Genomic DNA, 24,087 nt, shown 5'->3' with positions numbered 1-24,087 from the left:
GACCTGTTTGTAGAGCGCCGCCACGTAAGAATTCCCAACAAACGACTTGGTTCCCACGTGCAGCTGGTGAATCCTGAAGCATTCTCCGATCACAATCTAAAAGAAACAATTTGGTCATGACGGTAAGACGAGTGCTTGTGAAGCCCACAGTTAGAGAATGGATTTACATGCAAGGCGCTATGAGACACTACAACATGTTAATGTTTTAGTACGATTCATGCAAAAATAAAAAATTCAAACTCATTTCCAGGATGGGGAGTGAGATTTAGCAGACGGTATGTAAAGAACAAACAGCAGGAGATGCACACAGAAAAAAACACATATATTAAGCATGGCCTGCCTTTCCATTAGGCAGTTTGGGTAGATGGAGAATGAAAGGGCTTTGCATAATGATAAACACAATAACAAAAGCTCAGATGTGGAAGGGGGAAAAAATGATCAAAGTTCAACAAATCACTATGACTGGGAGGGTATATGAATCAGTCTGACTAGTCTTTGATATAAAAAGGGTTTACGATATGTCATCTGCTACATAGTTCAAGTCCAGCAGGCCATACCGTGATTTCTGTGGTATTCTAGCCAGGTGGTTTTAAGTAGCGTTGGGCCTCATGGAAAGAACCTTAGCTGCTCTAAGGGGACTCAAGACGAGCCAAAGCTCAAAGCACAGAGACATCAATCAAATCCTTACCAACCAGAGGAACCTACGGACTGGCTACTCTTTCCTTCCAAACAGGTCTTCATCTTATGAAAATGTTTACCTGCCCACCTGTATCCCAACAGACAGCTGCTGCTCTGGCACTTTGACTCTCCCTTCGCAGCCAATCGCACTATGAGCAGTTTGTATCGTAGTGTTTTCGTGAGTCATCACCCACTGAAAATGTCACAGACGATTATGCGTTCACAAATACCGTTTGTTTAAACCATCGTGTTTTTGAGATTAGAAGTGTTTAAAACAGAAGGTGTGGGTTTCGTCTTGGCAATTGGCCATTAGATTCAGCCTCTCTTTGGAGCAAATCTGGATTTGTACAACATGAAGATACAATAAGAGTTACTTACAGGAGGTAAAATGTCATGACCCTTGTAAACGCCCCTGAACTAAACTGCCCCTTTAAGTGCCCAGTTTCTCTTTTCTGTGTCCTTCTGATCCACAAACTAAATGATAATTCTCGCTAGTTAGACATCAAAAGGTGTCCATTGTCATCTGTTCTCTCTTCCATGACTTTAGAGAGTTTATACAATTGTGTTCCTATGAAATTCTTTTTAAGTTGAATATGAGACAAGCTAGGTTAATGGAATATGAACCCTGCTGTTGAGTGTTATGTTGTTAAGTTTTTAGTGTCGATGTCCCAGCCTTTCCTCAGCGTCGTGTGGGCAGATAAGTGACTCAGAACCAGCAGACACAAACAGGAAGGTGGACTTTGTGTGCCGCTGAATTGCTCTGATCAGAGTGGAAGATTAGAAGAGTGCACACTAGTTTATTTGGATTCTCAGCATTTACATTCAGAGCTCTCCTCTTCTTCTAGTCCCACTACTCCTGGTTTATCCCCTCGGTTTCTGGCTGTGTAGGAGCAGACACATCCTACGGTTCCAGCCGAAGTGGAATCTGCTCTTCTAAACCAAGTGCATTGGTGTACATGCGCGCATCTACATGTGCGCACAAGCTTGTTAGCAGGAACAGTGCTGGCATGGCAGTAGACGCCTCTAATGGAAGACAGCTGTGTGAGACACGCCAGCTTTGCCCACATGTGAACATGTGAGGGGGGCTAACTAGCCCACACTTATGCTCCTGCTTTCAATAAGCAGAAGAGCTGAGCTGGTACTGTGGTACAGTGTATATAAATGTGTGTGTGCCCACTAAGGAGATCACAACGAGACGCCGGTGAGGCGACGGCTGAGCCTGGGAACCCCTAAGTCTGGGGACTGTAAACTTCACCTACACTAACCATGTGGCACTAATTGATTAGAGTATATTTCCATTACGCCTGGCCCCATCATAATTTGCTCACACGGCACTGGAGTTATTCCGCTTTACTCAAGTATGAACGCAGCAACACCAGCAAGAGCTTCATGCTGTGAGACACTCCGGGCTATCATTAGCTGTGTTTCCATTAGAAATGCGGCAAAACTTTGTCAATATTCCGCTAACGCTGAACCCCCTCCACAATTTGGCAATTGCTGTGTTTCCACAAAATAAAAAACGCAATTAAAATCACATGTGAGTAAGTTTGTTCATGTGATAAGTCATTAATAAAAATCCTCCAAATACTTCTTGTCGTCTACTTTGTGGTTTGCACCAGTATTAACAGCCAGTCGTTGATCACATGACTCATGTGATGCAAAAAAAAGGGTTTCCACTGTCAAATAAACTCGTTTCTATATGACCAAAAATCCATCTCATCCCAGCTCCAAAATGTTTTATAAAAAAACAAGACTTTTTTTTTTTTCCGAAATTGGAGTGTTTACACTAAGTGAATTTCTATTCGAAATGTCAAATGGTTAATGGAAACACAACTAGTGAGGCTCCGACGTCATGGGAGAGAACAACATCGCATTTAACCAAAGTACAGCAGGGAGCACCAAGGGAACCAGCAACATCTCTTTGGTCCGTGTCATCTAAGTTACTTTCTACATACCCAAACACCCAACTCTTTAATCTCACTACCTCGGACTTACTTAACCAGTCATGATACTAAGGTAGTATTGAAAAAAACAACAACAACAAAAAAAATGACTCAAAGCAGCAGTTGAAGAATAAAGGGTGAAAAAACAAACTAGAGATGGAGGTGGGATACATGTATGACCCATTTACAGTGTCCTGTAGAGGTTTGTCACATTTATGTGTTTTATTGGGATTTTATGTGACAGAGCAAAACACAAAGTAGTGCATAAATCAGAAGAGAATTAAAATCATAATAGAGTGGCATACATTTTTATGGCACTCTAAGTCCTAGTCTGACTTTGACTAGGAAATTCATTTCGTTGTAGTTCTGGCTGTTAAGGATTGTTGTCCAGCTGGATGCTGAACTTCCACAGTCTCACTTTTTTTGTACAAGTATTAGGGCCATAATAATAATAATAATAAAATAGAATCAAATTAAATTATGAGAATAAAGTAATACAATTACAAAGGGTTAAATAACACAAGAATAGAGTTGTGATAATATCAGAATAAAATCAACATTTTGAGAATAAAGTCATATTACTACATGAATAAGTCATAGTAATATGACTTTATTCCCAGGTTTGTTTGTTTTTTAGTTTTGCACCTTCTGACTTGTTTTCTTTCAAGTTCGCCATTTGTGGCTTTATTTCTTTGCTCTGAATTTTATTCTGGATTTTATTTGGAGTATCAGTGTAAAGAGGGTCTGAATGAAAACACATATCCCAATTTTCTGACTTTCAAAAAAGTTTTGAAAACCGTCTAATACTTTGTTTCCTCTCCACAATTATGAGCTACTTTGTGTTAGTCCACAACATATAATCCCAAATATGTTGAAATTTGTAGACTTAAAAAAATATTAGGGGTAATCTGCAAGGCACTGCATGGGGGTGTTTTTCTTTTTAATTTTATATAACAAATAGCTAAGACGCTTGATGACATGTCCATGAGAGGAATCTAGGAGTCTGAGAAGAAGGAAGCAGCAATCAAAGGGAGATGTTATAGGGTCGACTTACAGAGACGGTGCCAATAAGAATGCCAACGCCACAAAGCACGGCATCACTAATGGTCTCTCCCTCTTTTCGGGGGAAGCGGATGGACTCGTCCGAACAGTAAAACCCGCGCTGGTATGGCTTTATGGTGCTAGTCTCAATGATCAGGAAAGGCAGGCTAGCTACAAAAAAGACACAAAGAAAGAGAGAGAGAGGGCAAGAAGGAGAGAGAGAGAGAGAGAGAAGGACAGGAAGAGAGGGAGAGAAGAAAGAAAGGCATAAACGCCCCAGGTCAGTGACACAGACATAAACAGGACAGAACAGGAGCAGCACAGGGAGCATGCTGGCACCAGGGGGATCATGGGTCGTCAGAAAAAGGGTGGGGCTTGAGGAGGCCATGGGTTGACACCTCGGCTTAAAGAAGTGACAGTTTTCCAAGTATGCGGAAATAACACAAGATCTGACTCCAGTGTCAGATCTGGAGTTTATGACGAGCATCTGATAAAACTTTTGCACCGTCACTCCTCCGCAGCTACATCATGAGCCTCGAGCCCTCCCTGTTTCTGTTTCGATTGCTCTCCACGGCCGGTCGGTCTTTGTGGCATCAGGCAGAAAAAAAAGCCCACAGGTCGGTGCCGTGTCGGGGCGGGGCACAAGTGGGGGGACTTACGGACACCATGGGCAGTGTCAGACCAACAGAAACCAGCACTGAAGAGGGCACGGTGCTCCTCTTGTAGGGGTATTTCAGGCTGGAGTCACTGCAGTAGAACCCCCTCTGGTATGGACGAACAGATGAACGATGCAGAACCAGGCTCGGCAGCATAGCTACACACACACGCACACACACACACATATGGATAGAGGTATGAACTCACACATACACACACGCTTTTGTGCAAGTCTGGCACTGGACACACCTAAAAGGGAATTTATTCAGTGTCAAATCCACTTACCTGTAAGCTGTTGGGAAAAGGATACTGTTAAAACACACATTAACACATAAAACCTTCACACGTGTGTTTGAGCTTCACTTTAAAAAGCTGTTGACTCAGCAGACTTTCCGCTGCTGCAATTGTTGACAAGCCATTTAAGTGCTGAAGTTGATCCTGTAGGATCACTCCCCTCTGACTGAACAAACAGACCCACGGGCCCACCTATTAGGACAACAGAAGCTCGTCGACGCGCGAGTTGAGCCACGACTTAATGGTTTAATTCGATGGAGGTGATCTGAAGCGAGCGCTGCAGTTCACTAGGACTTTTAGAGAGAAATCAAGGTATCTCTGGTGAGGATGTGCAAAACGCCTTCAGATGTCTTTTGTCTGTTTCAAAAACATTGTGATACTCTGGTTAATAACCCACAACTTTCTGTTTCCCTTAAGTATAAATGAGACGTGACACAGTGTCATTTCTTCTGGCCGCTGCCCACTAAGCCTGGATGAGAACCCACATTTATCCAGCCATCACGTACAGTGGTCAGATAAGACTAAGACTGAGCTTTTTGACAACAAACACTCCAGGTGGAGTTGATGTGAAACAAAGGATGGCTATTTGGAAAAGCACCTTGTGTCCACTGTGAACACTGTGTTTTGTTCTATTCCAAAGGCCCTGGGGACCCTGTAGGGCACAGAGTGTCACGATTAGTTTGAATTACCAGGAAATTTTAAATACAAAGCTGCTAGCCTTTGGCAGAACAATAAAAACAGATAATCACTGGGCTTTTCAACTTGAAAGCAATCCAAACATGTGGCGCAATCAACAGAAATGGTTCACCAGACACAAAAATCAACTTTCTCTGATGCCGGTTAAATAAATTTTATTTTTCTGCGAAAAGACCCGAGGAGAAAAGATAGGATTCTGGATATGCTATAGTCTAAAGAAATGAGACATTATTCTCTTAAACTTTGTGCAGTGCTACAGAAGAATCAGTCCTATTGGCCAAAAGGGGTTGTAAAAAGAATATAATGATAATGGTGCCACTTCTGATTAAAAACAGATATTTCTTTTATTATCCAATGAAATAATGTACAATGATTAAAGGCTGTAGTTTTAAAAAAATCCCAAGGGGAAATACAGACTTGAGAGGAATTTATTTTCAAACTTTTTAAGTATTTACTAAGAATGCTAACAAATCTGTCCGCTGGTTTGGTATTGGTTTTTCTCCAACCAATAGCTCAGAGACTAATTTGGAGAGTTATCTTGTCTTATTTTCATCTAAAACCTCTTTCAAACAAATTTCAAGAAAGAAAAGGTATGCACCAACACCAACACCACGCGCACAAATGGACGCACTAAGCCAAAATCCCATCCAATTGGCAGAAAATAAAAAAACATGTCTCCAATAAAAGCAAAAAGCGTACAGTCGAACAAACTTTGGCCTGGACCTCAGAAGATTTCCATGAGGGATTTAAAAAGTGTGAAACCTAAGAAAAACAAAAGCAAGCCCACCCGAGTCTGGAACATTTTTTGCATGAGAACATGTTTTGGCGTGGATGCGTGTGACCGTAGTTACTCATAAAAACAGAGGGAGCAGAAGACACGAAGGCATCCTGACGAGCCACACGCAGACACACCAGTATATACATTCGATGTCTGCCCAGAGAGTGTCTGCCCGCAGCTATGGGGTTAGTTCAAATCACACACAGGGGCTTTCGAAACATTAGAATTAAAGTCAGAGATCTGATCATGAAAGTACCTAATTTGGCCAAGAACCGCATGTGTCGTCTACACCAGCGATCGGACTGGAAGATTATGTTACTGGTTTGTTCTGTAAAAACACAACACGTACCAGAAACCACTCAGATGAACTTCACATTGCTTAAGCATGCCGGTGAGTTGTGCACTCTCAGCTCCCAGACTCACATCTTGCTACCGACGGAGAGAAGGGGAGATGTTGTCTCAGGTGTGTACCACATCAATGAGCGGACCCTTAGACTCTGTCAATAGTATTGTGGCTAAAGCCCAAAGGAAAATAAAGCGAAACCTGATGTTATGGGCAAATCTAATCCAGTGATAATGAGTTCTCGGGTGTGGATGTGGAACGGGAGATGGAACGGACCACTGACCACAAAGGGGTAAAACACAGAGAAACACAACCATGCACCCAACTCATAATTCTAGGCCGATTTTGGCTTACATAATACTGGGTACTCTCTCTGGGAGTACCCAGAAAGAACCAACTCATGCACAGGATTCAACATACAGACTCTTAGCTACGAGGCAAATTTGCATATGTTGATGTCAAGGAGATCTAAAGTGGTAGTTTTTGGGTAACTTCTTTAAAAAGGATAAACTACTTGGTATATTTCCTAAAGTAAATGAATCTTTCCCTTCATCTCTGAATCTAAATGTTTCCAAAGACAAGGTCTCGTAATAGAACAAAATATTTCTATAAGAAGAAAGAAAGAAAGAAATTCAGCCAGTCGACAAACACACCTAACAATGATTTCGGGAATGCCAGGATGCTTTGACTTCCCTTGACACTAAGCTAGACATTCATCTTCTTCTCCCTGATGACTTTGTAAAAAAGGAGCAGAAATACCTGGACGTCTAAGTGTAAGTTAAAATATCTCTGTCCGTAATGTTTCTCTCTGCGGTGGTTACCAAAGGGCAAATGGACGGGATGGCCACTCAGCCAGACACCTGCATAAACAGTATGCAGCAGAGGGTTTCAGTAAGCTTGCTGGTGGGCCCACACAGGGCTGGGCCAGGCTTTGGTCGTGTCTGAGAACCAAGCTGTCCACACACCATGCAGGGTTAGCTTTCGGTGAGCACAGAACTGTGGAAGTTCAGGCAGACCAAAGCAGGGCAGGACGGTCAACAGAACTTAAGACCGGCTGATTGTACAGCAGATATGGGTTGTATCTTCATGTGTGTCTTGTGGCTCAGGGTCACGTAGCCACAAATAATACCGTAAACAAAGCATCTACTATGCATATGCAGGTATTTTGATTAAAAGAAGTTTAGAAATGGGACTGCGCTTTCTCACATGGGAATCTCGAAGGACTTTCTTCCTCTTTCTTCCTCTCGCCATCTTTTCTGTCCCTCGGCTACTTCTGGAGGGGGGATTCAAATGCAAATAAGCAGAAGTGAAGAAAAGGTCACAAACACGCGAGCACATACACGGCAACCAAGTAAAGGCTTCGCCGATTGGAGAACACCATGGGAACCTTTGACGAGCTGAACAACTGAAAGAGTGAAGTGAGATCGAGCGGCCGACCATCACGGCACTCGCTATTGATAATTAGTGAAAGGCTCTCTGTCTGCACGCTACCCAGCCCCGAGATGCCAGGCTGTTTTATTCCCCCCACCCTGAGAATAAAACAGCCTGCTATGTGGACATTCTCCTCATTCCACAGTCCATCCATGAAGCTCTTCCTGCTGAATATTGTTGACTCTGTCACATCTGACAGGGGAACATGCGTGTTTCTGACGCAAGGATCTGTTAACAGGCTACACACAGGTAAAGCCTGCAATATTTAACGCTCTTGACGTTTCCATGTAGTTTAGGTCCAGATTAGTTGGTCCGAAACTATGAAGCGAATAGTTAACGTGACCAAACTGGACCTAAACTATAGTGAAACAACTACAGTCTCAAAATCGTCAAAGCAGTTTCTGCTAATTTTTTATTTTTATTCACCTTTAAGCTGCTGTAAAATGGGAATATCATGGTTATTTCCAAAGAAGATTGTTATTTACACACAAATTGGAGATAGGTGGCGGCGCACCACTGATGGTCTTCCTGCTAGAAACATGTACTAACAAAAAAGTAAAGCAGTATAAAAATAAATAAAACAGTTTTGACCAGAAATCCTTCACATATTCTCTTCTAGGTATACGTTTTCCACAGGAAGAACCTCCTACATTCATTTTCTGTGTGAATAATTATGCAATTCTCTTCAAATAATCATCCAATTGAAAATGAGATGATCATTTAAAGGTAGGATAGTTTGGCGGTTGGTCTTGATTCCACTCAAATCACCTATTGGCTTCACCCCTCCTGGGGAGCCAACTAATCTGAATTTATACTACATCAAGACACCAAAAGTGTTACCTACAACAAGTAAGACAGCTTATAATGCTTAAACAGAACCTCACAGATCCTGAATCATCTGTTCAAGTTTGTAGTGGTGTGATGAAATATGACCCCTTTTTCGGCAGAAGAATAAAGGACAAGTGACCTTCAGAGGGTCCTGAAAGATCGAGAGATGGGGAAGTGTCGGAGGAAAAGAGAAAGAAACAAGAGAAAGAAGTGGGCAGGCCTGTTGGCAAAGGCTTGTGGTCCATCACTAAATTAAGAAGGCATTCACTTTACTACCCCCGTCACGTAATCAGGGACATTTAGGAATGATTCACATTTTTGGAATCCCCAAAGAAAGGGTGAAGTCCAGTTTTGGTTCCACTGCGCCCAAAGAGGAAACCGTTTTCTCAACCCATTTACTTGTGTTGTTCTGTTTCACTTTGTCGGGAGATCTTGTACATGAGGTGCTTGTTGGGGCAAATGAGCCTTACAAGTTATCAAGCCACTGAGGTGCTTTCAAACGCCAAAAACAGGCGCCTGAGAATAATTCGAGCCTACAAAAATCTGCAGAGGTCCTAGAGGTAGAAAGGGGAGAAGGCCAGAAAGTGACTATCCAAAGTGGGTGGCTTGTTGGGTTTGGGAAAAGTTCTATTTGTCTTATCAGATTCCGATATGCATTTCTCTCTTTCATCCCATGAGGAGAACCACTGCAGACCGCTAAACACTACATACCGCAGGTCAGAGGGAGGCTTTTCTCTTTGGCTGCTTGAATTAGTGTTTTTATTGCCGAGGTCACGGCAGGGCCTTCATGCGTGCACAAGGGTGGGCGTGTGTGTGTGAGTGTGAAACCGCCGCATTTATTTTCCATCTGCAAATCCGCTCACATGTTCATACTAGGCTTTCTATAGTATTGCGTGTGCATGTGTATGCACACTGTGGGCATGTGTATGCTACTAGCGGTGCTTGTGTGTGTGTGTGTGTGCATGCATATGTTTATGCGACAGGATTACCCAGCAGGGCCTCCTTTTTGATTGGCTTTTGGGGTTAAATTTAGTAGAGTAGGTTAGAGGTTCTATTGCTGGAACCAGCAGAGAGTAAGAGCATGTGCCTAACTCGATGCTTTTGATTTAAAAACATCTTCATTACTTTTTATGCCCTTTTTTGTGTGAAGAAAGATCAGGAGGTCTCTATTATTTAGAGATTTATTATATAAGAGGAAACAATAGCCATTCTAATGCCAACTACCCCTCTGTGCCCCTTTCAAAGGTTAATTCTTCCTGACACAGAACTAATGCCCCAGTAGAAACAACACCTGACTGTCCACACTGCTGACCTCTCTCGACTCGCGCATCACTCTCTATTGACATTTTAATGTGCTTCCATGGCTTCTGAGGGCTGAAGTGGAATGATATTGTGATTATGGCGTCCGAGCCCTATAGTCATCAGTGAGTGAGAGGTGAATGGGAGGCGGGGCAGGTCGGAGGAAGAGGTATTGTAGACCAGGCTAATGGAGGATTTCCTCAGCCTGTCTCTCCAGCACACCCATGTGACCTTTCCTGTCAAGGAGTGGGGGAATGTGGAGGAAGGTTACAGAGGGCGGAGGCCACAGTGGACTTGACTTCATAGATTTACTCAATAAATCAGTGAAACTTTGCCGTGCTTTCTCTTTTTGTTTCTTTCGCTGCTTGTCTAGCTGATTGAAATGAAGCTGGGCTGTCAGTGGTCGAGCTTTGAGCACCTCAAATTGTTCTAGTGAAGAATGGCAACCTCCTCAGAGCTGCTAGTGCTTGGATATAGACATTTTCCTGACATGAATTAGCTGGATTTATGATAAATGATCCAATGCCATCCAAATCAGACTCTTAAAAGCAATTACCCTCCTTAGCCACAGATGTTTCCCCTTTATTCTTGTTATTGCTGTTTTGTGTGTTTTGTTTGACACGACCGCAGGTCATTTAGCCCATTTGCCAAATCATAACCCAATTTTATACCTTCATGTTGCCTAATGTCCTTGAAATGGTGAGGGTGAAACGACTAAATCTAAAACTGAATAAAATTGCGACGGTCCCCGCATGTCACCACTCCACCACCTCAGTGCCCTTATGACCCTTGTGACCTGCCCACTCTGTTGCTCAAATCTGATTAAGTTTAATAAAGTCAACTAAAGGACGGAAATCTCCTTTCTCCCCTCTAAGTGACCTGAAAACAGGCTAATTAAACAATGTCATTTTGCACCTTTTGCCATTTTGCACGTTTACAGTTTCATTGTTTCATACCCAAATTTATACATTGTACTTCTTTTTACATCATCTACCACCAGAGTTCATAAAAAAACCCAATGAAATTAAACTTGCACGCCATCTACAAAAGGGTTAGTTTATGGGAGCAGAATGGAAGTAGGAAGTGATGAAATGATGATGTGAATGTAATGTGAAGTGAAGAGGGGTGGAACTACCACGGACCGCAACCAAATTCAATATGTTGTTGCTTTGACTGTACAAGTAGTACCCCAAATACTACCAGACATATGACTTTGACCGTTGCTCACTTTGGCTAGGCAAGTCAAGACCTTAATACACCCCTGATATATAGATCTGCTACATTCTCTTATTTATCTTTGTTCCAAGTCTCTTGCAGAAAACTACTGTCATAGTTTTAACACTCAGTCGTGGATCGACTTGTGCACTCTGTAACCTAATCTGCACTGGATATTAAAGTGTACTGTATTGCTAAGCAGCAGAATGGGTGGAGATTATTCTGTAGCTATAAGATATGTTGGTGACAGAGACACGAGAGGGAAAAAAAACTGTAAGGTTCTCTTGGGCTTGAATGCCTCTACAAGTTGCAAATCAGGGTGCAGCTGCAATGTGGATGCCAACTCAAGCATGTTTGTTTTGGTGTGATAAGCACTGTGTGCAAACAGTGGGAGTGAGAGTTTCTGATGAGAATTAGATAACTAGCGGTGAGCTGCCAAGTGCATCTGTTGGTGGATGTTGCTAAAGTGAAGGCAGGTGAGCAGGGAGGGAGCCCAGCAGCATCAATACCTGGGCATCAAGGTGCCAAATGCCCACATAGCTTTTATCTTCAGGTCAGTCACAGGTTTGAGAATAAAAGCCGTTTAGGAATGGAGTGCTTAGTTTAATTGAGGCTCATGACAAACCACTCACAAAAACTAGAGCTACAGGTCAGCAGAGAGGGCTGCAGAGTTGCTGTGACACCATACTGTAGCATGCGAGGGCCAGAAATGCCACAGTAACACTGCCTATTATCTGTGGGAGTGTGTCGCTGGGTGTGTGGCTGTTAAAGTGAATTACTGTGGTTCCACCGGGGCAACATTACCAAAGCCTCTCTCTCTCTCTTTCTGTCTCTCTCAGTTTTAACTTGTCGACCACAAAGGACTTTAACAACGTCCTTGCAATCCAAATAAACAATCTGGGCTCCATAAAAACCACCCAAGCTCCATGCATTTACATAATCACTGTTTAGGAAAAGCTACTCTCATAAACATGAGCTCGAGCATGCGCGATGAAACGCCGATACAGATGTTTGGCTCAGGATGCCGCTTTATTGTTCCCACTGGCTGCTGATGTGTATCAGCCATGCACACACACACACGCACGCAAGCGTGCACACATACGGCGACACACAGGAGTGGCTGAGGTCAGCAGAGTTGTCCACACACTGAATCCCCCTGTCAGAGTGAATGCCATGGCAAAAGGGAGGCCACCGGCTGAAACATGTGCTTACTCAGAAAGATTTTATTCATAGGAATAAATGCCTTTAACACACAGGCATGTGTTGGGACACTCTCGAGGGGGACTCCTACCAGCAGGCACCTGTTCAGGCAGCCTCTGCTGAATGCTGCTTCCAGGCCCGTCTGTCGCTGTTAGTTTGGGGGCTTGTATGAGGAGCTGCTCCGCTGTTTCTGGGGGGGGGAACCTTCTCTCGTCCATATTTCCCTGAATGTGTGGGAAGAGGATATTAACGCATTTAAGGAAGCTCGGTTACAGCTCCGACTGTTTAAAGTGCAGCACGAACGCGCAGCTGCTCCAGTGAGGCGAAACCCGAGCAGGGCCCAGGGGCCTAGAGGGGCCGATGGGCGGGCAGGGAGATCCTCCGGTGTTGCCATAATGCTATTATTACCTCCTCACACAAAAGCCTGGCTGTGGAGAAGACGGATCTGAACCCCTTGAAATCGGACTCCTTTTATCTAAAACGCACAGATGGAAAATTTAGAGTGTGACAGTTTTAGAAATATGCAGAGTGAAAGTGTTCATACAGCTGGGATGCTTTGATTCACAACCACAAATTTCAGCATAATTGTATTGGGATTTATTTCAAGTGCTAGAGCAACTGAAATTAGTGTGTAATTGGAAAGTGGAAGGGAAATGAGACGTGGCTTGCAAATATTTTTACAACTAAAAGTCAAAAAGTGTCATGCACTTATGCTCACTCTCTTTAGTAACTCTGATACCCCTAAATAAAATTCAGGAGGCGCCTGTGTCTGTGTGTAATTGAATCTCACTATAGATCCAGCTGCTCTGTGAAGGCCTCACAGGTTTGCAAGAAAACATTAGTAGACGAAGTGAATCCTGGAGCAAAACGAAACGCAGCGGAGAATAAAACTGTGGAGAAGTTTAAAGCAAGGTTAGTTTAAAAACAATATTCTCACTTCCCACTTAGCACTTTTTAATCTTATTGTATCATAATGGAAGAAAGGCACAACTTCAAAACCCCTGTAGACATTTTCTTAGGAGAAGTGAGTCCTGCATGACCCTTTGGAAGATATAGACATTTTTTACTGATTTTATAGCTGGTGGCCCTCATTCACTAGTAGAGTGACATACGAGAATAAAGTATTAATTTTACTACTTCATTCTCATAATATTCTGATTTTATTCTCGTACTTTTATGACTTTATTCTTGTCATTTTCTTTAATTTCTTATCTTAGTATAGTCACTCCTGTTAAATTTTAGACCTGCTGTGAAGAAAAACTATTACTGCAGTGACACATGGTGGTGGCAGCATCATGCAGTGAGGATTTCTTGAACATGGCCATGGTAGGTTTGAGTGGAAAATGGATGATACTGAATACATGGCAACCTGGAAACCTGATAGAGAGTGCCACACACTCCACCACATTCCAGCAAGACAGCAACCCTAAACATACAGCCACACTGACAACGCAAAAATCTACACAACCCTTTTAAATCCATGTGTCATATTCCTTCCCCGTCACAATTATGTTGAACTTTGTGTTGTGCAGAATCCCAATAAAAATCCCTTCCGGTTTTTTGGCTGTAGAATAATCAAATGTGGTGAATAGGTCTTTATCTGAAAGAGAATGAGTGTAAAAATCTCCGCCAGCGTGTGAAAGCATCTCAGAGTTCCTCTAAGGTGGCGGCGGTTCTCGTCACTGTATGCAAACAGGATAAGGCTCACTGGTTGCAGCTCAGATAAGGTCAGCGCCAATAAAGATGCTGACCTGATTCACGCGAGATAAGCGGCACTGCTCGACAATACGGCAGGCCTAAGCTGCCGCCACGTAGAGCGGCCTGGCCTGGAGTTCTCAGTGAGAAGATCCTTATGCTCTCTCATCCTTATCCCATTCACCATCACCCGTGCCCCACTCCTCTCCCTCCATTTCATCCTCCGTCTGTCTGCCACCGGCCAACTGGTCCTTGTTAATGAAACAAAGGGCGCTGAGATGCATCAAAAGGGGCATTGTTCCCTGTGAAACAGTGAAATCTCCCTGCCCCCCTTCACTCACAACCCCTTCCTTCAATCTCTGGATGAACGCAGTATGAAAAAACAAAATACAGAGGATTGTAATGCTATAAGAGAAAGTGACAGACAGGGGGGCCTGTGTAGCAGCAGGGAGGCCCCCGAGGAAGAACACAGAGAGAAGCAATGAAACCTACAGCTTCACATCGTCCACTGCCTAAAGCTCTGACGGACGATGAATGCTTCGGGAGCTCGGTTCATGAAGCCAACAAGCCGAAGGATGCAGAGGAGAAGAAGCAAGAAAGCAAACAGAAACCCTGATGGCACTTTTTTTTTTGTATTTTTGCAGTTGCGAACCTCGTGATTTACCTCAACGCCCACACAGAAAATCTTCGTCAAACACACATTTAGAATACTTTATGGAAACTTCAACGCGAGTTCAAACACATGCACGGACCAGTGCTGACAGAGGTTTACATCAGGGTCCTGCCCAGTAATCCAAAACGCTCTAAATAAGCGGTCTGAAGGTGTTTATACAGGAGGGACATAATCACAGACAACCTCGTGGACGGAGGGTTTACTGCCCCGTTGTCGGAAAAGTGCAAACGACAAGCCATTGTCTTAGTTTTATTGTGGAAACGGATTGTTTGGCAGTTAAAGGAGATGAATGTGTCTGATCCGTGCAAAGAATCGAGGAGCATCAGTCAGCCTGTCGCCTCCGGCTTGCTAACGGGAATCCCAAGGAACGCGGGATAAACGTGAGACACACGTGATTCTCATATTCAGACGCGTCGGCTTGGAGGCCTCCGCTGTCTGTTTAATGACAGCTCTTAGCCTCTAAATCTACATCATGAAACCCCCAAAATACACACACTCACACCCACATGCCTCTAATCACAGCCCTGTGCAGAGTCAGACTCTTCCCCCAGGGGTCTGTCTTTAAAACTCGTGCATGGACCGGCCACATGTCCCCAGCGACGGGCCGAATATGTTAAAGAAACATTATTACCCCGTCTGCTCTCCGTCACACCGCGCACAAACACACACATTCAGGCACAGTATGCACACTCTGCATGCCAGCCATTCTTGGGGAGGCAGTAGCCACTGTTGCCACAAACATCTGCTGATCTTTATCTTGTTACATAATGCGAGGATTCTCTCCTGACAGAGGACGCTTGTCACCTTCTTAACTTGTCCTTACCTCTCCTTGGCCTGCAGCCATGGGGCAGACGCTAAATCCTTTAATAGTACACACTGCTATGTAATCACACCAGGAGGAGTAACTCTTGAACTTTTTCCACATGCAGTCATCTTACCATTAGATGAGATGGCAGATCCGATCCGATATCAATGTCTGTACCGATCCCAATGTTGAGAAAAATTCAAGACGGTGACAATATGTCGGGTCTATTCAGCCTAATTCTATGTTGTGTGCTCTGAGCGACATCAGGCTTTACTTTTTGGTTAGCATTATCGTTAGAAATCCTAATTGCTCTTTATGAACCATTTAAAGGAAGGTTTGTTGTTTTTCTTTTAAGTCTGACCAAGATAGTCATCATTGTTTGTCAGTTTCTTTATTATTTAAATAGCATTGATTGTTTTACTCCTAACTGCACTGAATGAACAAATTCAAGTTGTGTTGTTTTTACATGTTTGACCAAGCTTGTGAAGCTATTGGTGCATATAAGTGTGCTGTTCTGGTGCAGAGTTATCAAATAAACATCTAATTCAGTACATTGATGTCTGTGTTTTAAAGAAAAAAAAACCAAAACGTTTTAGGTCAGTTCAGCACTTTTTCTGTAGCAGGTCGACCAATGCTAAACCTTAGATATCGGTATTGGTATCAGAAGTGGAAAAAGTGAATTGGTGCATCCCTACTTACTACCCCAAATTTTAATAGACTTTGTTGGGATTTCATGTATAAAGCCAACACACAGCAGAGCAGACTTGTGAAGCAGAGGAAAAGAAATCTTTTGTTATCAAATGGTTTTCTAAATACAAATCGGAAAAGTATGGAATGCACTTGTAGTTAGTCCCATTTTTTCTAATTCAACAATTTTAAAACCAGCCTAATTCATTAGTGTATAAATTCAGCTGTTCTGTGAAGGCCTCTGGGATTTTTTTTGGAACAAACTGCATGAAGATCAAGGAACAAACAAATCAGAGGGATGGTTTCGGAGAAGTTTAAAACCGCGACGTGTTGTGAAGAATTTCTGAAGCTTAGAAATGCCACACAGCTCTTGAATTCGTCATTCTCAAATGCACAGAAATTGGTATTAGCATTAACAAAAAATCACAGGAGACACGATAAATGCTGAAAAAGGCGCTCCGAGTTAAGACGAGTATAACCGTCAGGCCTAAAATGGGACGAAATAGGACAACAATGAACTGAGAACTTTCCAGAATTTGATTTGTAAGCATCAAATACATAAGGTTGCGTTATTTTTGTGTACTTCACTCTTTTGCACTTCTCTGTGTTTGTCAATCACATAAAATCACAATAAAATACTGTTTTATGAAGTTTTTGGCTGGAATGATAAGAGTGGGTGTACCAAAACCATTTATCTCGTCTAAATCAATCTTCTGTGTTACCTTTGAGCTTGGCAGAGAGCGACACAGAAGACATGAGAGAGTTCAGTGGCCTCTCCATAGTATGAATAAATAAGTAGCTATTTGTCAAAAATGATCAGTTCTGACGACTATCGTCCCTTTTCTGGGCCAAAACGGTTTCTGTGAATTGACTATATAAGCAAGAAAACTTCTTTTTGGTCCCTGCAGGCTCATGCAGCTCTAAACATATTTGCCCTTAGATTAAGGTCAGCAGTTTTGGATAGGAGCCTATATTTGGGTTTGTGTGCACGGACCTCCCACTTTCTGTTTGATTACAGTTTGCTTGTAGACACTTGGCAAATAGTAGTTATCTCCTGCTCTCTGAAAGCTGGGTTTCTAGGAAGTGCCACACAATCCTCTAATTCAAATGTGACTTATTTTCTAGAGCTTGTGAAATAAAAATGGAAAGCATAAACATGCATTTACCTAAATTGTTCTTCTGCTTGTGCTCCCCCCCACTCCCTCCCTTTCTTATTTATGACTTAAGGCTCTCTCTTGGCAATTAAGATGAGGATGGAGTGCCAGAGGGAAGGGAGGTGAGGCTGGAAACAGATTGTGAGAGGAGAAAAAAAAAAAGACAGGATCTCATTTCACAACCACACCTTCCTTCGACCTACACTACCTTTCCGTTTCCCACCCTTTCCTGAGCTCCAAGACACACACACACACATCCTGTGCCCCCTGGTTCACTCACTCCCCCAGATACCTCAGCAAGAGTCTCTGGGCAAAAGAGGAATTTGGGAAATTCGGGAAAACATTTGCCCAGAATTTCTCAATAAAGTGGAAATAGGCCTGCTGTGGGGGGGGGGTTTACAGGTTAAATCTCCAGCTTTAATGACGGGACTCGGTGACTAACTGCTGTTAAAAGTAGAGATATAAGGTTAGTGCTTCAGGGGCCAGTGTTGAAATGGATTCCCCTTAATGCTTTATAGATCACAGAACTTTGGATAATGGATTCGAAATGCTTGTGGCATTTTTAAGACACAGAAAGAGCCTTAAATGCGAGCCACAAGACCGAGCAGCAATCCGAAATGGTCGTACATGACCTGGAACTCGGAACCACGTCTGCACACATGCGAACGCGCAGCCACACAATGCTGTATTTCCCTTTGCATTGTGTAAAACTTAATCAGAGTTTAAGTGCAGCCTACACTTAGAGAGCACGGTTTCCTGAGGGCTCGGGTGGCCGCCGCTTTCGCCGAGCGTTTTCACAATAAACATGTTGCGAAACTGCCCGCCGGAGGCTCCAGCGGACAGCGCGTCGCCAAACGCGAGAGAGCAAAACTCGACAGTCTGCGTATTTATAGTGCAAGCGCGTGGTGCTTGCTCTGTAAGGGGCTGGAAGTGGAGCAAGGGTGAAATCAGCACATACAGCTCAGGCTCAGCTGCCAGGGATCATAAGCGGTGACTCTGGTTTTCAGCAGCTGGGTGTTGAGGAGAATTTGGCTTCATGTTTTCCCACTCCATACGTAATCTCAGCCTCTATTACAGTGCTTGGAAGAAGTATTGTCTCCCTAACAGATTCTCTCTGTTTTTAAAAAAAAATTTTGTCAAAGTTATATGTTTAATATCCATCCATATATCCATTGTTGATAAAAAGCAACAAAACTAACAATAGACCTTACCAGAGGGGGCGCTTTTCATTGGCTGATGCCCATTCTACGTGGTCACGTGCGTGGCCGTCTCACAAACACACCGTTAGCTTCCCGTTAGCTAAGTACAGCATAATGGCAGAACTGATACAACTTCTACACCTTGAAGCCTGTCTGCTACACAGTCTTACGTTAGCTAAACACATCAATATGCACTGTGTCTGTATCTGACATACACTAAAGATTTTATTTTAGCAGAAAAGGCTTTGGACTAAACTGTTACTCGTGTTAGCCACGCTAGCACCAAGTACAGCTAGTCAATCAACCGTCGCTGTGTTCAGGGAAGCTCTGATTAATAATCGAGAAATAAATATCAAGCCTGGAAACTTGATATCGTAACGGACTGAATGTTATGTTTTTAAGGTAATCTTTGCTCGTCTTGCAGGCGGTTGCCACGGTAACAGGTGTGATTAAACTACAAAGAGAGAGAGAGTAAAAAGGTAGGAGTGGTTTTGAGTTGATCACCTGTTCGGGTTATTTTACCTTTGTTTACCTTTGCTGTGGCGCGTTACAGCCGCTGTAGTTTCTAAACGTTGGACTAATTACCTCGTTCGTTTGTGAGTTTACGTCATTCACAACAAACATCAAATAGAACAAATATATTTCATAAAATTTTAACAAACAAATGGCTTCTACCGCGGTAATTATGTAAAATTAAATGAATTATATCCCAACTTCAGAAGATTTGCCTTTACCTTTACAGAGCTCTTTGGTTCCTCCTATCAGTCTGTAGCTTCTCATATTGACGTCATCAAACCAAATTTCAGATCTACCATAACTGACTGACACCTGCTGGCCTCAGGTTTGCAACCAGTTTGTGACTGAGAAACCAGTAACCTCCTCCCAGATGATGACATGAACTTGTTAGTTCCTCTGTCCATTGTAGAAGCTGATATATTGTGAAAATCCGGTAGAAATGATGCACTAATCAGTCATGTTTACTAGAAACAACGAGCTGCGAGGCTTTGCTTGTGAGACTTGCGGTCAGGTGGGTCGGTTGTGGGCGGAGCTTGGTACGGTCCATTGCGTCATTGTGAATGCACTTTTTTTTCTTGTAATAAGACAAAGATAAGCTGAGTAAATATAAAATGCAACTTTCAAATGATTAATCACGAGAAAAAGCCACCTAAACCAGTAAATGCCAACTGTACTGGATAGATGGTTGTGTCATCATGCATTTATTATAAATGGCAAAGAGTTTTTCTACACAACTGTGGGGACTCTTTCACCGAATTGTTTAAATTCAGCCACACTGGGAGGTTTTCCAACACCTCCCATCTGTTTAAGGCCAGTCCATGTTAATTCGATCAAGTGTAAGCTTTGGCTTTGACTTGGCTAGTCCAGGTTTTTGGCAGAGAGCACGATCCGTTGTTGCTTTAATTACATACAGTCGTCTAGGGTTGAAGTAGCATCGCAGTCCCAGACCATCACACCACCACCACTACGTTTTATTGTCAATGTACTGTTCTTTTTCTGAAAACGCCATGCTAGTTTATGATAAGATGCAACAAAATCCAAAACGTTAAAAAGTTTCGGTGACCTCTGGCATCAGTCGCCAGAGCTGTGTTGAGCAGTTTTGGTACGACGGTCACTTCAAGGATGGTTCTTCACCGGTCGACGTCTTCTGCGGTTGTGGATAAGGAGTCTCGCTGTGGTTCTCTGGAGCCCAAAAGCCCTAAAAAAAACTCTAACATTTTCCTAGACTAATAAATGTCAGTGGATTTGCTTCCCATCTGTCGTACATGCTTTTAGATTGGGGCGCCTTAGCCTCCTTAATGTTGTCAGGCAGGTTCTGTTTAAACGACTACTTTATGCAGGCCTGGCGGTGATTAAGGCTGGGATGTGGCAACCAAAGCTGACCTCAGCTGGAAAAAAAAAAAGTTAATCTCCCCTAATTAACAATTTAACAAGGGCGACAAGGTGGTTTGATGTGGATAGCCTCTGCCCATCAGAATTGAAAGTCGTTATTGCATTTACTCACATTATCTTAGTTTGATATTAAAAGTTGTTTGATGGTCTGAATTAAGTGTAACCAAAAAGTAAAAAAAAAAACAAAAACACAGCAATAGAAACCTGTGGTATTTTTTTTCACAGCACCGTAAGTGAAGTTGTCTTGATCAAAATTTCCCTTGTGTATTACGGACGACCAGACTTATTATATATGCGAAACAGACGCATTAGCGGAGCCTGAGGTTATGTGATGGTCGGGTTGGCTGAAAGATGACACTACCCACACTTTGAATGTGTGGACCGCAGCTGGCTTGGTATTGACTAATTAAAGCTAATGGTACAATAATGCACATGAGAAGAACGCAACCTTTTTCTGATACGCAGCGGACAAAAGCTGCTCAACAACACCAGGCCTGCATCTGAGCCCCCTGCACACCCGCATTCCTCACTCCTCATTCAGAGCGCCTGATAACCCCCACCCTCCCTTCTGTTCTCTTTTACCCCCTCCCCTCCGGCCCCTACACCCACCCACCTACCCCCTAAACCGCTAAAGTGGGCCAACCAATAATCACCCGAGAGCCAGACTTGTGTTTAGCATGACAAAGGAGAATTTGTGCGCCCACTTGCAATTGTGTGTTTACATGAGCGTGTGTTTACAGGCATACATTTGTATGAGGGCGTGCCTGCGGGCGTGCGTGTGTGTGTGTGTGTTTGACTTTAGATGGACCAGTAAAGGAAGTTGGTTTGTGCAGGAAATTCGCTCCACATGTGCTCGAAGCTCTTCCACATTTATACGAGCGCAGATGAAACGCCGTATCTCTGTCTGGGGGTTCTTTAACAGGCAAGCCGATGTACATGGAAAACTCTGCATCTGTTTGGCAGATTTGTTGTCACTCTGGAGCGTTTTAGAGGGGAACATGGAGTTAATATGCACCATTTGTTGCAGCCCGGGTAGTAAAAAATAACATAAAAATTTGCTTCTGTGCATCAAAGTCAAATTTTCAGATCTGGTGGCGCGGTCGTCGGGACTCCCACCTGCTTCCTCTGAAGCCCAATCAGTTGTACAGCAGGTCGGAGAGGCATTCCTCAGCCCCAGCACCTGCTCAAGAAATTATTCCCCTGGACAGAGAGGGAGAAGGAAAGTGATTCAGGGGGGCAGCTGGCCAGAGATTTGCAAGGTTTCTGGGAGAGAATGTGGAGAAGTTAAGCTCAACTCCCATAATCCCCTCCAAAAGAAAAAAAAGGGGAGAAAAGAAACGAGGGGAGACGAAGGGGACTGAAAACTGAATGGACCGGGCAACAGTGACAGCAGCCAAAAACAAAGCAGCTATCAAAGAAAGACACACACATACACACACACACACACCAAGCGAGTCCAGAATCTGGACGGGACACCCACTGAATACCAAGTGCACAAACTGGACGTCACACAAACAAGCTCACATCACCGGCCTCGCCTCTCATTTTGGGACAGTTCGTCAGCTGTAAATCGATACCGATAGCGGTCAGACTTTTTCCATCGACATCCCTCATTTCTGAGTTAGGACGTCTCTAGCTGGGAGGCACCCCTGTGGGTTAAAGTTCACACGAACAGGGTAACTGGGGCAAGCCGTGGAAGATGGACTGGGATGGGTGGAAACAGGGGCAGTGGGGTGGACTGGCTATTTTTGAGGGCAGTAAATGAGGGCAGGTTAGAAGAGACTGCAAAACATTTGTATTGGAGTTTCACCGATCCGGCTTTTCCTGACCGGTACTGATTCCTGTTTGTTTGTTTTTTTAACTTTACTGGATTTGACCGAATGTGTTTTAAGTCTAAGGGCTGCAACACCTAAAAGAGAAACAAATGGGCCTTGGTTCAAAGTTATCGAACGACAAGTGAATAACAAGATTATCCTCAATTTTGCATCAAAGCAAGTCATCTTCACTGAACTCAATACCAAGTTTGGAAGCAGATTTTACACTATTCGACCAATCAGAACCGATCAGGGGGCAAATGGCTGGTGCATCTCTGATCTTTGCCCCCCACTGCAGTCCCCGGGGCATGCTGGCAGGCTTCTGAGGGAGTACAGCCCGAATGCTTTGAAATGATCACTATATTAGGCGATGACAGGGCATTTCATCTGCAGCTGTGTTAGCTGAGAACCTCTCCCCCCCCCCAAAAAAACTCTCCACCTGCCAGTAACACAAAGTGACAGTTTTTTTTCCCTTTCAGACTGGATGAGCTCAATGTTTTCAACATGCGTTACTGCAGTTTTCTGGATATATATATAAAAAATAATGTGTGTTTGTCCTTTAGAGAGAAAAAAGGTGTCCGTGGACTGTTTAGTGATCGCTTGCCATGCCATGTTGGAGCTGGATGATAAGGGGATGCTGGCGATTAATAACTTGTCTAGCGCTCGCAGATGGCTGGCATCAAAAACAACAACTTTGGAAACGATAACGCCTTCAGAAAGCGCGGGGTTGTGCTTTGCTTATCCACTTTTGGAGGTGTTTCATCTTTTTTTTTTTTTTTTTTGCATGAGAGCCGCTGTCAATGCAAACTCTTACCAGAGATAGGGAAAGTTCATGTGAACTTACCAAGCAGGAGGCAGAAGATGTCGAGCGCTATGAGCAGCTTCTTCTTGCTGTTGTCCACGCCGTTGTTGTTGTTTAACGTAGAGCTTCCGCCGTTCCTCGTCTCTTGGGCCATTGCTTTCTCATACACGTACTGTTGCATTGAAGAACTCGCAGTTTTCGGCTCGGAATCCCGCAGCGCGCTGCAGGTCTTGGAGGAGGAAGAGGAGGAGGAGGAGGAGGGAAAAAAGTGTCAGGATCTGGAAGCGTCCTTTTAAATTCTAAACTTTCTCACTCGGAGATACCGCGGAGTCTCTTGGTTAAGACGGCTTGTCGTGGATTATAGAAGTAACAGAATAAGAAGGAAAACGTAAAAGACAACAAAAAAAAACAGGAAAAAAAAGTAGGTGAGCGTAAATAAAAGTTGAACGGATCCGCGCAAGAAAAAGTTGTCTGCAGCGGCCGAAATGAATGGAAAGCCCGCTCCCCGTCTATCGGTCTCAACTCAAACTCTTGGAGTGAGAGAAAATTGCGCTGCCCATCGAAAGCCGCTCTGGTTATATCAATCCTTCCTCTCCTCCTCCTCCTCCTCCTCCTCCTGCTCTCTTCAAGTTCCCCCGGCAGCTTCAAGGCTCGGCCCTCCTCCTCTTCCCTTCACTAGCGGTGGGCCGTCATCCCCTGCATGGATATCTTTCTGAGTGAGCTCTGATCGGAGAAGGGAAGCAGCGGCCCCCGTGGCCCCTGTCCAGGCGCACCGCGCTCAGGATCAGCTCGGCCCAGAGTGTGGATAAATAGCGACTCTACAGGTGATGGAGTTGCTAAAACAATAAAATAAGTTACTTCTATAAACTTTATCTTTCACAATACATAAGAAAATGCGGGATTTAAGTTTAAATAGCACATACAGTATATACATATGTACAAGATAC

The 24,087-nt window shown here is 43.6% G+C and overlaps 1 protein-coding gene across 2 annotated transcripts in view; it reads right to left on the bottom strand.

The window, feature by feature from the left end:
- The window catches only part of plpp3 (phospholipid phosphatase 3), a 39,634-nt gene extending 15,859 nt beyond the window's left edge, over positions 1–23,775 (bottom strand). Inside the window, exons 1-3 of one of the 2 annotated variants that reach the window (XM_032573220.1) lie at positions 23,183–23,775; positions 3,676–3,833; positions 4–96 (exon numbers count right to left, since the gene is read on the bottom strand). In XM_032573220.1, coding sequence (XP_032429111.1) covers positions 4–96; positions 3,676–3,833; positions 23,183–23,321 — 390 coding nt within the window. In that variant the 5' untranslated portion in view covers positions 23,322–23,775. Of the gene's footprint in view, positions 1–3; positions 97–3,675; positions 3,834–4,321; positions 4,477–23,182 lie in introns of both variants that reach the window. The other variant, XM_032573222.1, reaches the window with a different exon arrangement.
- Between the last annotated feature and the right edge of the window lie 312 nt (positions 23,776–24,087).

The sequence above is a fragment of the Xiphophorus hellerii genome, chromosome 9 (assembly GCF_003331165.1).
Source record: "Xiphophorus hellerii strain 12219 chromosome 9, Xiphophorus_hellerii-4.1, whole genome shotgun sequence".
Classification (NCBI taxonomy): Eukaryota; Metazoa; Chordata; class Actinopteri; order Cyprinodontiformes; family Poeciliidae; genus Xiphophorus; species Xiphophorus hellerii.
This window is presented reverse-complemented; position numbering and strand designations above follow the sequence as displayed.